This window comes from Notechis scutatus, chromosome 5 (assembly GCF_049901735.1).
Source record: "Notechis scutatus isolate UNSWTSFEM ecotype Mainland chromosome 5, rNotScu1.2, whole genome shotgun sequence".
In the NCBI taxonomy this organism is placed as follows: Eukaryota; Metazoa; Chordata; class Lepidosauria; order Squamata; family Elapidae; genus Notechis; species Notechis scutatus.
The window spans coordinates 53425286-53442445 of NC_142013.1; the positions used below are offsets into that span (position 1 = coordinate 53425286).

The 17160-nt window shown below is 36.5% G+C and overlaps 2 protein-coding genes across 9 annotated transcripts in view; one reads left to right on the forward strand and one right to left on the reverse strand.

Moving 5' to 3' along the window:
• Positions 1-2988: 2988 nt before the first annotated feature.
• On the reverse strand, positions 2989-9763 carry PIGP (phosphatidylinositol glycan anchor biosynthesis class P). 5 transcript variants are annotated; one of them, XM_087966765.1, is made up of 6 exons: positions 9580-9763; positions 8496-8535; positions 7874-7963; positions 6002-6074; positions 4557-4675; positions 2989-3932 (listed from the first exon to the last, which is right to left on the reverse strand). In XM_087966765.1, exons 3-6 carry the CDS (start codon positions 7953-7955, stop codon positions 3814-3816), a joined length of 393 nt encoding a protein of 130 aa, XP_087822891.1. In that variant the 5' UTR covers positions 7956-7963; positions 8496-8535; positions 9580-9763; the 3' UTR covers positions 2989-3813. The 5 variants fall into 5 exon arrangements, with proteins under 5 accessions (XP_087822891.1, XP_087822889.1, XP_087822890.1 ...); XM_087966763.1 differs by having other exon boundaries at positions 8496-8596; XM_087966764.1 differs by having other exon boundaries at positions 9534-9763.
• A 145-nt stretch (positions 9764-9908) lies between these two features.
• The window catches only part of TTC3 (tetratricopeptide repeat domain 3), an 85517-nt gene continuing 78265 nt past the window's right edge, over positions 9909-17160 (forward strand). Inside the window, exons 1-7 of one of the 4 annotated variants that reach the window (XM_087966755.1) lie at positions 9909-9980; positions 10335-10463; positions 11541-11625; positions 12536-12581; positions 12799-12934; positions 13402-13486; positions 14003-14056. In XM_087966755.1, the coding sequence (XP_087822881.1) occupies positions 10438-10463; positions 11541-11625; positions 12536-12581; positions 12799-12934; positions 13402-13486; positions 14003-14056 (432 nt within the window). In that variant the 5' untranslated portion in view covers positions 9909-9980; positions 10335-10437. Of the gene's footprint in view, positions 9981-10310; positions 10464-10519; positions 10539-11540; positions 11626-12535; positions 12582-12798; positions 12935-13401; positions 13487-14002; positions 14057-17160 lie in introns of those variants that run through there. The other 3 variants (XM_087966757.1, XM_087966758.1, XM_087966756.1) reach the window with 3 other exon arrangements.

Genomic DNA, 17160 nt, shown 5'->3' on the forward strand with positions numbered 1-17160 from the left:
GCGAAGTCAAAGGCGGTGCTGATTGGCCAGAAATCGTATTCCTCCCACTCGGTCTTAGGCCCGCCGAAAGGTTCCCTCGGGCCCGATTTCTTGATGGGTCTGCTCCATGGGGGGAAAGTCTCCCGTTTCGAAGGGGGGGGGGAGGGAAGTACTTAAGGACGGCGATTTCCTTGCTAGCACCTTCCTAGTTTCTGTTTCGCCTTTCTGTCTCTGCCTCAACCTTACTGCTACGCATTAAGATTTCTTTCACCTTTGTCAATAACGAGTCTTGTCTGGTGTATATAACTACCTTGTTTTAGGAGGCGCCGACCTGAGGGACTGGGAATGCCGCATCATCTTGTAGGGGAGATGGACGGCATAGAAATGTAAATAAATAAAATGCAGTCAAACATTCTTCCAAGGAAGAACACCTTTATAGATTGTAAATAATACGATATACTCTTCTTGTGAGAAAGAACGTAACAAGCCCATATGCAGACATAAAACATGTTTACATTTATTCGATTTGTAAAGCTAAATAAAGTTGGGAGAAGTTCTACAGAAAAATTGGCAGTTTGTTTTCAGGACATGAAAACATAATCTATGCAAATGCCAGAGAACCAAACCATACCAGTGGGAATATCATGGGCACATCTCATTTGCTAGTCTGATACCAGAAGTGCCTTTCCTGTTTCTTTCAAAGCAGATTTCTCATTTATCCACAGAATAGCAATTTAGACTGACCACATTTTTCTTACAGAATACTGAATGGTTCCATGATCATCTAAATATATTTCATAATAGAAAAATAATTGTTGCAAATGAACTTCAATAAAAAGTTAATATTTACTTACCTAAATAGAAAACAGAATGACCAGGGATGTGCAAAAAACAATACAGCGGGAGGGCTTCCAACTTTCTATTAGCTTCCCCATTGACTTTGCTTGTGGGAAGATGGCAGGGAGCATTAGAAATCATAATCAGATGACCATGGGGATGCTACAACAATCACAATTTTGTGAGTAAAACTGATGTGACCATCGTGGAAATTTTAATTCCACAGAAATAGTGGGCCCTGGATGTTTTATGCATTAAATTAGCAGATTTTAGGTACCTTAATTCATAAACTAGGATACAAACAGAAAAATACAATGAAAGTTTTAATGATATATAGATAAAGATTAAAAAAGTGAAGGTCCCCTACTGAAGCTGGTTTCTTTTTTACAGATGGAAGGCTGCAAAAAATGGATTCAGAGGAAAGTTTTTGACAGAATTGTAAGTTATCAAAATGTGCATTTGTTGAGGAATAGCTTCGCAACAAATGATACATAAAGTCACCAACAGTAAAGACTTTTTCAATGAAGGAAATGCATTGGAAAAAAGCCACATCTTTTAACAATGAATTAGAAATTGAGAAGAAAACCACCCATAATCAAAATATATTTCATTCCTGCTAATTTATAACCTTTCCAGAAGAAATCATTGTGATTATATTGGTGGAAAATATATCTTAAACATTTCTTATGGCTATTTTCTCCTTTAAAACAACAAATCTGGGTCTTATATCTGTCCCAAAGAGAATCTTTTCATAAAACTGAAACAAAATCATTTAGGTATACAAAGTCTAATTGATTTATATTTTTTTGTATTTTAGATTGCATTTATTCTGGATGAATACCAAGATTTAGATAAATGTTCCATCTTTCCTCCAAGAAACTAATTCAACTTTAGAAACACTAAGTTAATGTTGAAGTGGAATGACAGCACCAAATAAATCCATAGTTGACTCTACAAGTAGTGCTTGTTCAGCAACTGCTTTGAATAGCAATCATTCACATCACTACGATGATGAAAAAGTAACTTGCAACCAATCCTCACATTTACAACCTTTATAGGTCTCTAAATCAAGGGAAAGATGAAGTAATATCATAAGCACTCTGACAATCTCACTTAGTTTTTACATTATTTAGTGACCAAATTGCCAGTCCCAATTGTAATAGCTGAGGACTACTTGTACCTGAATTATGTCTTTTTAACCTTACATCATATTTGTCGCCCCTGTTCTACCTTGGTCAGAACCCATTTGGAATGCTGTGACAGGATTTAGGCATTAGAATGGAACAGTGACAAATTGGGGGGAAAAAAAGATGGTTACCAAGATGGTGAAGAATCTAGAAACTAAGGCCTGTGCGGAATGATTAAAAGATCTGGGAATACAGTATTAGCCTACGGAAAATACAAATGGAAAAATGATAGCACTCTTGAAAGAGTATCATAAATAGAAAAATAATTTTAAGAGTTATTATCACACAGAATATCTCCCAGAGGGAGATATAACTCTTAAGATGATTCTCCCAGAGGGAGATATTTATTTCTATTGCCCTAGTAGAAATGAGTTAAAAGTACAACAAAGGAGGTTCGGGAAAAATATTAAGAGGTTTGTGATCGAATTCAATCAGTGGAACAGTCTGCCACATGAAAAAGTGAGTTTTCCTTTTTTTAAAAAGATTCTTCAAACAAAGACTGAGTGATTACCTGCCAAATGGTCTGTTGGATTCTGCAGAGGACTGGACGAGAAAACCTCAAAGGTACCTTCCAACTCTGATTCTAGTCTACATGTTTAGGATAGAAAAACTAGTTTAAATATTACATTCTAAGTACGTTTGCTCCTTTGTAGCTAAATGACCTGCTTTTCCAGTCAACTTTAGGTGGGGAATCATAACTCCAGTTTTTCTCTCATCTCTTTTATGTTCTCTTACTTGATAAGCTTGTAATTCTATAACCATTTACTTAGGAATAGAATTCATCTGTGTAGACCCACACAGAATTGTAAAAAGAATTATGCTGTCTATTATTTATATACCAACATACAAAGTAAACTAAAATAAGAATAAGTGTTCCAAGCTTTTTTGATGAAAGTATATATATTAATTCACTGCAGTATATTCTTGTGACATCTCCAAAATTTATTTTAACCATGATTGAAGAATAAAACTCAAAATAAATGTATACAGCGAGTAAAGAAAATGTCTTTAATTGTTAAAGGGTTCTTAATATGTATGCATATAAATATGACTAGTTATGAAGCAATTACATTCAAGACTGAGGTCTGCATTTCAATTGGAATTATTTATAGTATTACTTTCACATTGGAATACATTCAGTATCTATAACTTTAAAAATCTGAACTTTGCTTACTTTAGCTAATTTTTCTATGCACATGGAAGAAAAATCACATCTAAACATCTAAGGGTAATGATTCTGGGCTTAATCCAGCATAACTTTTCTATTATGCACTTATCTAAGCTGCTTTATAATAAACATGATCTTAATTTTACATGGTGTACCTTGTTAAAAGAAACAGCCACCACATTTGGTAGTTTTATGTATCAGTTCTTGGAATGTATCCTTAAATAATACAAAGTCTAGCTAATATACAAAACAGAACACTACTGAGAAGTGACTAAATTCACTGTCATGTGAATATACTATATTGACATAGAAAATACATAGCAGGATTTGTCAATAGAACTTCACGTGGAAACTACCGTCCTCAAATAATTTAGAATACAGTATCAGCTATAGGAGAGAACAAATGAAAAACTGTATCTGCAATGTATAAGAAAAAAGCAATCTGGACTAAGGATGAATGAATCAAAAGTTGTGGAAATACAATGCCCTAAGAGGCTCCACCATTTAACTATTACAGTCTTATTTTATGGCTAATCTATCCAAGCTGTCTGAAGTCAAGTGTTTTGGCACCCTATTATCAATATTTCTATATCGTGTTTCATGAGAACAAATTTTAAATACTTTCTTACATGAGCCTCTAGACTAATTCTCTTTCCTACTATGAAAAAACATTTTGTTTACTTCATTGATAGGAATATCTCTTAATGCAGGAATTGCTTCTTCTTGTGGTATTTTCTGCTTTTGATTTTTTGCATAGTGATCTGTAAAAGATTTTTAAAAGTCACAAATTCATTTTTTGTTTGATGAGATGAAATGTATTGAAAATGCAAGAAATTATTATTATCTCTGGCACCAACCATTTGCAGCTACAGTGGTGATGAAAAGGTAAATTTGTGACCAGTGCCTGCATTTATAACCTTCACAGTATCTGTATTTGCCATTACAATCAATACATTATAACTTTGGAAACTTTATTATGAAAAGCCATTCATTTATTCATTCATTCATTTATTCTATATCTCACTTTTATTATTTTTACAAATACGCTGGGACAGCAAACATATCTAACACATCTTCATCCTCCTATTTTCCCCACAACAACAACCCTGGGAGCTGAGTTTGGCTGAGAGAGAATAACTGGCCCAGTCACCCAGCTGGCTTACATAGCTAAGGTGGGACTGAAATTCATGGTCTTTTGCTTTCTAATCTGATGCATTAACCACTAGATCAAACTGGCTCTCTGATCTAAAACATAATGATGCAAACAATGCAACATAAAGCAGAAAACCCACATACTTGAGAGATTAGCGTGCTCATCTCACAATAAAGTGTTAAGAGTACATTACAAACAGTTCTAGGTATATTTTTGTAGTTTTCGTGCTTACCTGTTATAGTGTCTGTAGAATTCAATGGAGCTGTACTGATCATGTTAATACCAAAGAGGAGTACATAGCCTATTCCCACAGCAACTAAAAGATACACAGGCAATGCAGTAGCCCAGAATCTAGGAAGTAGAAACAATACTTGAAATAGTGCTTCGTATATATGACAAATCGCAATAAAACAACTATCAACATATCATAGCATAGTAGAAAAAGAAGAGAATTAGCAACATGATAATGGAATGGAACAGTTTGCTTGGAAAGAAAGTCTAAAATCATCGGGCTCTTTAATTCAAAATTCTGAGAATGTAGAAAGTTTAGTTAGAACTGTGTTAGTAGTACACTTTGAATGGAAAGAGGTTCCCCTTCTTTTCACCAAAGGACTGCAAAAGAGCCCCTAAACACAAGGTTACAGATTATATATCTTTGGGTTGTTACACATAAATGATTAAGAAAATAATGTAAATCATATTATGATTTCTAGAACTGGAATATTTCAGATAAAACTTAAGGGGTGATCTTACTGTGATCAGTAAGGGATCAGGGATAGAAGAAAATATATTCAGCTCAGGGTTGAACAGTGAAGTCCCTGGTTCTCCGTGTGCATGGTTATTACCTAGTCATGTAATAACACATCTGCAAGTGAACAACCAAGCTCAGAGAATACTGAGGACTCCATACCAATCTCATTTTAAATACCAATACCATGGCATTTATTTGTGACCATATGCTGCTATTTTTTATATCATAGACAAGATAACAGTCTGGTTTTTGTTATCTGTTCTTCTTTTCAGGGTCACAGTCCTGGTTGTTTGGTTTTTAGTTTCATAATTTTACTCATACTTAAAAGCCACATTCAACATTACATATGCTCTCAATTTTCACATAAGTCCTGAATCAGAAGTCACATACATAATGAAGAGGGGGACTGGGAGTGGGAAAAGTACCTTTACAATTCAACTGGAAATATTATGGTAAATTAAATGGATGACTCTTCTGAATCAGCAGAGATGATTCTTATACAAGGTTATACAGGTATCCTTGACTTACGCCCATATTTGGGCCCTAAATTTCTGTTGCTAAATGAGATAGTTGAGTTTTGCCCCATTTTATGACCTTTCTTGTTGAAGTTGTTAAGTGAATTTGGCTTTACCATTAACTCAGAAGGTCACAAAAGGTGATCACATCACCCCAGGATATTGCAACTGTCATAAATATGAATCAGTTGCCAAGTGTCTGAATTTTGATCACATGACCAGAGGATGGTGCAATGTCATAAGTGTAAAAATAGTCATAAGTCACTTTTTTGCAGTGCCATTGTAACTTCAAACGGTCACTAAATGAACTGTTGAGGATTACCTGCATTGTTAAAATATACATAGCATTTATAAAATCATTCAGTAGATTCAATAGGAAAACCTTTAATGAAAGTGTTATTAAGAACTTACTTTTGAGGCCAGTATGTTAAGCCCAACGAGAACAGCCAGGATTCAGGTATGTAGGACCACACAATATACAGAACTACATATATCCATATAGATACAGCACACAGAAAAAAAGCAAAAAATTAAATATAGTGGTGAATTATATTATTTCCACAAAGAAGGCAAGCATATAATGTAAGAATCATTTTAATAATCATATTCATAATTGGTTTGAGGGTAAGTTAGCGATTTCTCAGTAAATTAAATTAAATTAAATAAAGTAAATTAAAATAAGATTTCTTAATAAAAGAGCTGATTTAATTTTATCTCTGATATAGGGAGTCAGCATTTCTGGCTCATTTGTGGTTATTTTGTATGGATATGGATTAGAAAATAGCTGTGAGTGTTCATAGCTACAATTGCATGAAGATAAATAATATATATGCATGTACGCATCCAACTTTTCAGAAAGAATGTAGCCTAACTTTCTACAAGATAAAGGCTGAGTCAATTTTGGAATCAGCTTCTATTCATTTAGGTATAAATGAAAACATGCAATTTGACCAGGTATGCCTACATTTTTGCCTAGAACTGTATATGAGGAACGTGTGTAATTTTATCACTTCAGGGCTTTCTGATTTTGAAATATTTTTATTTATTTATTTTATTTTTGTCAATTGCTTACAAGATAATAGGTATAAGTAAAAACATAGTTATGAATACATGGATACATATAAGCAAAATAAAATAATAAAAGAAATAGGACAGGCACGGCAGGCACGTTGGTGCGCTTATGCACGCCCCCTACAGACTTCTTAGGAAAGGGATGAGGTCAATATTGCTACACTCCCTCTAGTATATTGCTTATGGGGAGGCACAGGATACATTAAAAGTTTTAAAATGGTAGTGGTTAATTTTGATGGCAATATATATGTCAGTATTATCGTTAAAAGATATAGTTCTTTAATTTCTCTGAATATTGTGGATATCCCAACCCCAAGCCTCAGCAAGGTTTGGGACTGCCTCCTGTACATCCACTTGGACTCCCACCATCTGTTATCTCCTCCCCAAATCTCTGCCCTTTTGGCTGCTAGCCTATCTATTGCACCACTACCACATTGCCAGGACCTTCTTTCATGCTGCCTTTTCTTGGCCTGTGCAGCCAAGACTTTAGCCAGGATTTCTCTTATGTCATGCCCACACATCTCTATTTATGACCCGCCCAGAGGCTTTCATGAAATATGCCTAGCATGTGAAAAAAGACCCTGTGTATGGCAAGAGAGAAGCCCCAGCTGTATCGATGTGAAACAAGGCCTGAGCTGGTATAGTAGTGCCGCACGGTAAAGTGGGTGCAGCTCCAGGTAGGCAGATGGCCAAAAGATCATCATCAAGGCATTGCTGTAAAATGGGCTCAAATGTTTATCATGTGACCACAGCGGAGTTACAGTATCTTGAACTTCAAGGACTGGGTGTAAATCTCTTAATTCAGGGCTGTGGTAACTGAACAGTTGCTGAATGAATAGATGTTAAATCATGGACTATCTGTAACCAAGGTCTTTTAAATAAACACACACACATGATATTCTGTCAGCCATCTAACATGCCATTTGACCATTGAGATTTTGTCTATCTTTAATTAGAAGCAATTAATTCAACATAATTTACTCTCATGTGGAACACCTTCAGGGCTATGACTCTTACTTTCAGTATGGGTATCACATGCAACATTGCACTAACTCGCTGAACCTTTACAAACATTTCAATTGCAGCAGAGGCAATGTTGAAAAGACAACAATTTGCAACAGCCAACATACATATTACTATCTTGCTTGTGATGTAATATGAAATCTATTGTATCACAACATTCAAAGTATTGGGTTTAAATGGTTTACTTACTAAAGGCAAATTGAGAGCCCAAGTAAAGAACAAAACCATATATAGCTCTTTCAGGCAATGGGGCTGGTGAATTTTCAACCATACTGATGCCTTTATTTTTTTAAAAGAAAAGGAAAAAGGGGAAACAATTAGTTTATGTTAACCTAACTATGGTTATCAATAATTTCAATTTTCAAAGTACTTGAAAATAAAACTTCTATGTGGCCAAAGAAATGAAATTATGGTATTCAAAAAATACATGGATACTAATCCCCTTTTAATATTCTACTTAGGATATACACATTTCAAATTTCAAAGAACACTCCGTCAGACATTTGGAAATTAGCTTAACATCTAGCTAGATGCAAGACAACTGGCTGCAAATTCAAATAATTTATAATAGATAATCATAAGTAATTTACTATTTTCAATATCCAATAGATCAGTCATCTCTAATGTTTTTTTTCCTGTCAGCTACAGTTTCAATCTCTCAGTTATTTCTTGAATTTTAAATAATGGTCGGAATTCGAAGAGGTTTTTTTACAGCAAATAAGGTCACACATGATACACTGCAATAAACTGCTCTTACTGAGGTGACTAGCCAGCAGCAAAAGGACTTTCTATCTTTTTATTCAAAGCTTACCTTTAATCTTAAATCATATCCAATAGCAAGAGAACTGTGACTGTGAGTGAAGAGAAAATTGTTCCTGTTTAAGATTTCTGCATATTCTAAATTCTAAAAATCTTTTTAAAAAAACAAAAACAAATCAGCTATAAATGTCATGATAGTTATACAATAAAGATTAGAATAAAGATTTCATAGAGAATCTCACAAAAGATTTGTTACTGTGTTAAACTTTTCCAAAATCCCCCAGTTATATTATTTGAATCTTTCAAATTATGGATGATTTCCTCACAGAGGTGCAAAGAGAAAGACACTCTCTGCTTTAATAGCAGTAGCACTTAGACTTATATACCGCTCCACACTGCTTTATAGCATTCTCTGAGCTGTTTACAAATGTCACCATCTTGTCCTCAACAATCTGGTTCCTCGGAAGAATGGAAGGCTGAGTCATACCTCCAAAAAATCTGCAAGGCATCAAGTTGGAGAGAGATACTAGAGAACTACGGTCAAATGGTATTTTTTTATATTAATTTACAAGAAATAAACCCTATGGGGGAAGTCTCACACTGCTATTTTGAAATTTTTTATTTTCTGAAAAACTTGAAATTATATATAGGGGTCTTCAAAATTATTCTTATAGACTTAACACACTTCCTTATACATAATGTAGCAGAATTTAAAATTCACTCCCTAGTTCAAAAGCATTAATATTTAACCAGATTTGTTAAACTTACATGCTTCTAAAAGCCATCTTGCAACTGTTCCCGTCCCTGCCAATGTTTCATGCCCAAAATGACAGCAACTGGAAACAACTGATACAGCTACTAAACTGCTCCAGTACTTTGCTAGCTAACCTCGCTCTTCTGCATTTTTCTACTGTGGTCTCCACTATCAATGCTACTATTGCAATAATCATAACGGGCTAATCAATGATAACATAATGGAAAGTGTCCAAAATGTATTGTATTCAGTTCTTTATTAAAACAGTTCCGTATTGCCATATGTTTAAATAAAGCCATTTATATAATAGAAAAAGGAAAATTATCACTGCATCACCATTAATATAAGAATTACAAAAGCAGCGTAGGTCCACCGTTCATACCAAAACTGTCCAAAGAAGATATATGGAAGGGTTTGAACTGGAGAAATCCGATTTAGAAAACTTTTCGCATGCCATTCGATGATGTTAAAAATAACATCTCCTGTATGCGGACTACAAGACGACCAGTCCTGTGGTCCACATACACCTTTCTATTAAAAAAAAAAAAAAGCCGCTTTTTCTCTATGGCGGAAGCTGCAGCGCACCGGAAATGACGTTCGCAGCCGGAAAGCGCAAGGTTTATCGTCCCATTTTGAAAGCAAAGGTCTATGCAGTGAGTGACCAATGAGGAAGCAGAGTAAGTCGGAAGCGTGTTGGATGGTGGTGACGTGGTGAGGCGGTGATTGTTCCTTTCGGGGGAAAGAAGCGAGACGGTGTGGAGAAGAAGCTCGCCCGTCGCCCCGGTGAGAGAAAATCTCCGTGCATTGATTAAACTTCGCGGTGGTTCAGCCTTCTCCGCGACTGAGCTCCTGGGCCACGAATCTCGGGAGGCTCCCTTCGCCCGCGACCCGTCTCCAGGCAGTACATTAAAAAGTGTTTCCTTATCTGCTTATTTGGTGTACAAATTCTGGCTCGCAATCGCTGTGGGCAGCCTGGGGTTTTCCTAATGCGTTGGACTGCAGTTGTTGCAAACTCCTGTACTGATGAATGCTGTGATGCAGCTCATCTAAGACGTGGGAAGGCTCCGTATTTTTTAAGGGCAGCCACTTCTGTTCTCCCCTCTGACATTATTCTCCGCTGATATTATTTATCTGTAGCAACCGCCAAAGGATTCCTCCTGGACCAGGAACCAAGTAAGCTGCCTTTTTGAGCTCCCAGCTTCCCTTCGATGACCTGATAGTGTTCTCAGTGGCCCCAATTATGATTCAAGGAATAAGAGGCATTCGGTAAGAGGAATCCAGCAAGGTTGTGTGTAACGACTAGTGCTTTTTAACTTGCTCATAGATGAAATCAATTTATGGGTAAGCAATGGCCAAAGGTAAAAATTGTACCAATTTTTTCAGGATATTTTTGGGAACGTGATTTTGAAAAACACTGGAAATAGCTTTCAAACCTAGCTAATCAAGTGAAATGGCAAATGAAATTGAAAGTGAAAGCATTGACCTTATAGTGTTATTTCACAAATATGCAGTATGTCTGCATTTGAAATACTGTGTATAGTTGTTGACATTACAATTGAAAAAAAGGCTCAAACTGCTTCCATAGGAGAATGTGTGTAAGTCTGCAGGTTAGAAACGTGTGATTGAGAGAAGACAATTGAGAATACACAAAGCAAGGAGAAAGTCTAAAGGGAAAAAAAATCCTTGGGGCATTAGGATTAGGAGTCATTCAACAGTACTGTTTGGAAAAAGATTAGGAAAAGATAAAAGATTGCAATTCTTTGTACAGATTTAATTTGTTAAATTTATCACCACAAAATGTACTGATGGCTGTTTATTTGTATCACTTTAAAAGCATATTGAATATATTCATAGACAATATACATTTCAAATGCTTGCAAATTCACTGTTATTTTTAGGTTGAAGGAAGCAAGTTTCCAAATATCAATTGCAGAGAAAAGAGAATGTAATTGTTTCTTGCACCCAAGTACTACATAGCATCTGGTCACTGTGAGAAGCAAAACACTGGAATAAAATGGTCCTTCTCCTGATCTAGCAGGATGATTCTTCCCTTCATTTCCCTTCATAAAATTGTCAATTTTTACAACTACCTAACCAATAGGATTTTTTGTATGTCATATACTGGTGCGAGGAAAGTACAGATTTGGATAAATGTCTGATAATCTAGAATTGTTGTACTTAAATTATTTTAATTTTATTTATTGTATAAGTTATTAAAACCATGTTTTCAATTTTGTTTTGCAACAAATTATTTTTCTTTTGACAAAAATTCACTAAAACGTTTATGGATAATTAGCATTTTTGTTAAATCAATTTTTCTAAATGACTTGTTACATTTTAAAGGTCATGCAGTATGGAAAATCCTACTTTTGAAGAGATCAGGTACATCTCACTTTATAGTCCTTACATCAGGCCATGCTGTGAATTGGTAAGTACTTAATGAAAAATAACATCTGTGTGCATGTATTATTGGTTGAAATTTCTGTTAAGAGGCGTGGTGGCACAGTGATTAGATTGCAATATTGCAGGCTAATTTTGCTGACAGCTGACTGTCAGCAGTTTTGCAATTCGAGTCTCATCAGTTCAAGGTTAACTCAGTCATCTATCCTTCAGAAGTCAGTAAAATAAGGACCCAGATTGTTGGGGACAATATGCTGACTCTAAATCGCTTAGAGAGAGCTGTAAAACGCTGTGAAGCTGTAAATAAGTAATAAGTACTATTGTTATATAGTGTATTTCAGTTATGTGTTTTATTTGAATCTCTGCACGGATATTCTGATAAAAGTTTGGCATCACAGATGTGAATTATACAACCAGGATTTTAAGTATATTTTGAACACTAGCCTATTGGTAATGCTTTCTCAGCCAGTGGCAGCATATAACTGAACTTGTCTTGATGCAAACCTAAGCAAGCTTCATTATGAGTTAATTGGAAGACCAGCACTGGGCAGTATAGCATACTTCAGAAAGTGTTTTGTATATTAGCATTTTCTTATTAGTGTTTACCAAAAGTTGTTTTGGACAAGAAGTTTATTTTTCCTGTTTCTAGGAGGAATATCATTTTTAAAAAAACTTTCTCCAGAAAAGAATAAAAAGATTAGCTGGTTTATGCAATGTTGAACCAGCTTTTCAGCATGCTGATCATTTGTTAGTCTGCCTTGATACCCAAGTGGGTATGGGGATGGTTTGCAAAGAGAGAACAATTTTATATTTGTTTTGGTATTGGTTGAAGAACATTCAACAACCACTTTTAAATTAACACTACTGTTTAACTCAGGGCTTTTTTCATTTTGCTTCACACTTTTACAATGGTACTTATAACATGTCGTTATTTCTAGATGCGTGGAACAGTTCATGAATATTCTCCAAAGAAACATGAACCAGGTACTTAAACTGATAATGCCTTTTTTGTTCTCTTGTTTTCTTATCTGGGTTTTGTTTAATAGTCCTTGTTATCTTGTTGTACAAAGACAAGTTAGCAAAATATTTGACACCCACTGGTTAGATCCTTGGGTTTGGAGGATTACTAGAACTTCGTTTTTGATTTTGTCTTTCTCTGCCCCCCCCCCCCCGCCCCGTTTCCCCCAATTTTATGCCATAGGTGATATCTGCAAAATGTGGTGCAGCAAACCTGTTTTTCAACTGCAGAAATACTGTGACATAATTAAAATTTGCACATTTAGACCACTTTTATTTGTACCTCATTGTGATCCCAGTAAGAAATGCCTTGATCCCAGGTAAACAAATATTTATTTGCATTCTGTCCATTGTATTTTTAAAAGTTTGAACATAGAAAACCTATATATGTTTTATACATCTTATGAAAAACAGTTAACAGATTATGAAATAAAGTGACAAGAAATATATTGGAGCAAGTTATTCAGAGTGACATTGACGAGTAATTGTGTAAGAAACCAACTTCAGTGGCTTGAAGCACTAATCCTAAAGATATTATGCATTAAGTCCCAGAATGCAATTCTGTCATAGCAGGTATGCTGAGGATTGCCTCCATTGATTGATTGCAGCTTTGGGCTTATTGAATGAATGAGGAAATCCTGTGGTTTCAGACAAATACAAATATAGAACAAATCAGATACGTTGTAATGTCCTTTTTTAAAAAGAAAATTATATATTTCCAGGGGTATAGAATTTCATAAATAATAATGCATAATGGATTTTAACATCTTTTTTCTACATTTAACAGTTGCCAATTTGATGAGCTAAATATGGAGAAACTCTGTCAAATTGAGATTTTAGAAGACATTACTGAACTAGTAAAAAAATTTGCAGTAAGTAATTTTTTAAATTTTTTAAGGTGTCCAAAATGTTAATGCTACATTTATCTATATTAATACAGGAATAGCATAAAAAGTGGCTGCATATTTCTTAAAGAATAGTGTATTTCAGAGAATTATCAATTATCATTGTCTTTCTTAGGACTTCCAAGTTCAGTGGAAGTTAAAAAAAACTTCATGTGATTGCTCTAACTTTGTAGTGATAAATCATATGATTATTCTGGACTTTTGCATATTTGAAACTCTTAGGTCTGTAAAATATATTCCAATGACTTTATTTTGAAAAATTAAAAGATTGAAAAATTATTGAATCAAAAAAATAAAAGTGAGAGTTGTATTTTAGTATTTCTGAGTTTGTGGTATGTAAAATAATCATGTGTCACTGGAGTTATCTATGTGCTCTGCAAGCTTAAATACTGTGCATTCCTGCTCTGTAACATAAACAGGCATTATATCAGAAAGAAAACATGATTGCTGTTGCTGACAAGCCTTTTCTTCTCTTACTTCCAGGATGATCAACTTTTCATCAGTGGAATATTGACAACTGAAACTGATTTAGAGAAGGTAAGTTTGGTTTGAATTATTTATTCAGATAAACTCTGATTTGTTAAAATTTTATGTCTCTTTTCTTCCCAGTAAGGGACTTTTTACAGCACTGACTTAATAATGATTTAAAATGCATATTTCAAATCTAAAAGTCCAGAATAATCATATGCTTTATTTGTCATAATGAATTTGATAGACAGAAATACAGTTTTTTTGTACACTTATAATGCATATGTATAATTGTTGTAGAGAGACAGTTTAACACAGTGGTCCCCAACCTTTTTTGTACCAGGGACCAGTTTCAAGCACAAACACTTTTTCAAGGACGGGGGGGGGGGAGGAGAGAAGAATCCGAGTTTGGTGGTTTGCTTGCAGACGTTTCATTACCTGACTAGGTAACATCTGATGTTGTTACCTAGTCGGGTAATAAAACGTCTGCCAGCAAACCACCAAGTTCAGGGAGCGCCTCGGCCCTGCCTCCCTCAGCCCATCCCTCAGGTGTCTCCCTCCCTCCCTCAGGTGTCTGCCTTGTTCCTCTCTCAGTCGCTCTCTCGCTGCTCCACCAGCCCAGGAAGAAACTGCTTCAAAGAAGCCGGGGGGGGTGGCTTTTCCTGTCGCCGCAGCTCCTCCGAAGCGCCCGTTTACCCCCACCCCGCCCGCCCACGCGCGGTTCAATCCACAGTGCTCCGTTCTGCCTGCCTGCCTGCCTGCCTTCGTTTCGGAGCAGTTTCGGCTGATAAAAAGAGGCGAATAGTTATTATTCTCAGCCGAAGCTGCTCCCAAACAACCAGACAGGCAGGCAGGCAGAACGGAGCACTGAATTGAAGTGCGGGCGGGCGGGCGGGGTGGGGGTAAACGGGCGCTTCGGAGGAGCTGCGGCGACAGGAAAAGCCACCCCCGGCTTCTTTTGAAGCAGTTTCTTCCTGGGCTGGTGGAGCAGCAAGAGAGCGACTGAGAGAGGAACGAGGCGGGAGGAAACCGAAGCTGCTGAGCCAGAGAGCAGGACAGGCTTCGGTTGCTTCCTCCCTCCCCTTCTTTCATTTGTGTCCTTGATCCCCGATCCCAGCAGCATTCACCGAAGGCGAAGAAAGCCACCATTTTTTAAATTTTTTTTCTTCTTTGCGGCCCGGTACAGAGTGCTCCACGGACCGGGACCGGTCCGCGGCCCGGTGGTTGAGGACCCCTGGTTTAACACATAACAGTTCTTATTAATTTATAGGCTGCGCTATATCTCTGGCATAGAAGCTGTACTCACGTATGATCATTTACTGTGGTCGATAGTGAACAGACTTTCACTTTCGCTTACAAAGAGCCAATCTCTTAGAGACTTCATGCTCCTGTTTTCTTATCAATAAATGGCCAGGAACTTTCTGTTCATTTCAGTAGGCCTTGCATAAATCCAAAATTGAATTTTTGTTGAGAAACCAGGCATGTTGTGAGAACAGTATCTTTATTATCGTTTTCTTGCAGCTTTCTTTTGACATTCTTATCACTTGTTCATAATAATCAGAAGCACTTCCTCAGGTTGATATCCTTACCCAGTTTTTTTTTCCCATTGAAGTCTTACTGTTATTTTGTGTGCTTCGCTTCAGCTATTTTAACATTTTATACTTATGCTAAAAGTTACATATAAATCAATGCTTTTTGCTGTAGTTGTACATGAATCAATATAAAAGATTACATTAATAGTCATATAAATTAAATATATAAATTAATATAAATAGTCATATAAATTAACTTACATGTTTCACTACTTTGCCACAGATGTTAAAGAGAAAACCAGTTTGGTCTAGTGGTTAAGACCAGGCTAGAAAGTAAGAGAGCACCAGTTTAAGAAAACCAGCTGGATGACTTGGGGCCAGTCACTTTTCTCTCATCTGAACTCATCCCACAGGGTTGTTTTGTAAGGATAGGAGGAGGAGGAAGGTGTCTTGGATATATTTGCTGCCTTGAATTAATTGTAAAAAATAATAAAGACAGGATATAAATAAAATAAAGTAATTGAAAAATTAGAATTGGAAGAATTTTATTGTCATTGTACAAATACAACGAAACTGTGGATGCACCCCAGCAACTGTTCGCAATACAATAAAACCAAAGCACTTAAAAATGAAGATAAGAAAAATAGAGTACCCACGTCTCCATTTGCAGTTTGAGAGTACAATATCTACAAATATACACAAAATATACATCCAACACTGACTGTAACGCTTAGCCGAGTATAATACACAAGGGATGGATTGTACTGTAATATCTTATTATACATCTGAATGGGCTATTGAGGTTTCACATCTTTTCACATCTTAATGAGGTAGTGACTTCATGTTTATTTGCGGTTCGGATGGCCCAGGGAAAGAAACTATTTGTTAGTCTAGTGGTGTGGGATTTTATTGACCTAAAACGCCATCCAGACGGCAGCAGGTCAAAAAGATAATTGCCAGGGTGTGAGGGGTCTTCTATAATGGCCCTGATTCTGCTTTGGCAGCGGGACCGGGCTAAGTCTTCCAGGGAGGGCAGAGGACAACCAATGATCTTTTGAGCTGTGTTTATCGCCCTCTGTACAGTTTTCCTGTCCTCAGCTGTGGAGCCTGCATACCACACACCCAGACAATATGTCAGAGTGCTCTCCACAGAGGCTTTATAGAAAGCCAGCAACAGCTTCTTATCCAGATTGTTCTTCCTGAGAACCCGCAGGAAGTGCAGCCGCTGCGGAGCCTTCTTCACTATGGCCTTGGTGTTAGGGGACCAGGAGATATCAGCTGAAATATGGATGCCAAGGAATCTGATCGTAGGGACAGTTTCCACTCATTCTCCGTTGATGATGAGTGGGGCGTGGTCCTGTCCATGTCTCCTGAAGTCCATAATCAGTTCTTTGGTTTTATGGATATTCAGTGACAGATTGTTCTGTGAACACCAGATAAACAGGTTTTCTACTTCTGCCCTAAATGCCATCTCATCCTCTTCGGAGATGAGACCAATCACGGTCGTGTCGTCTGCAAACTTTATGATGGTGTTTGTTGCGTGGGTAGGTGAGCAGTCAAAGGTATACAAGGCATATAGCAGGGGGCTCAAGACACAACCCTGGGGGGAACCAGTACTGAGTGTAATAGTGGAAGAAAGGT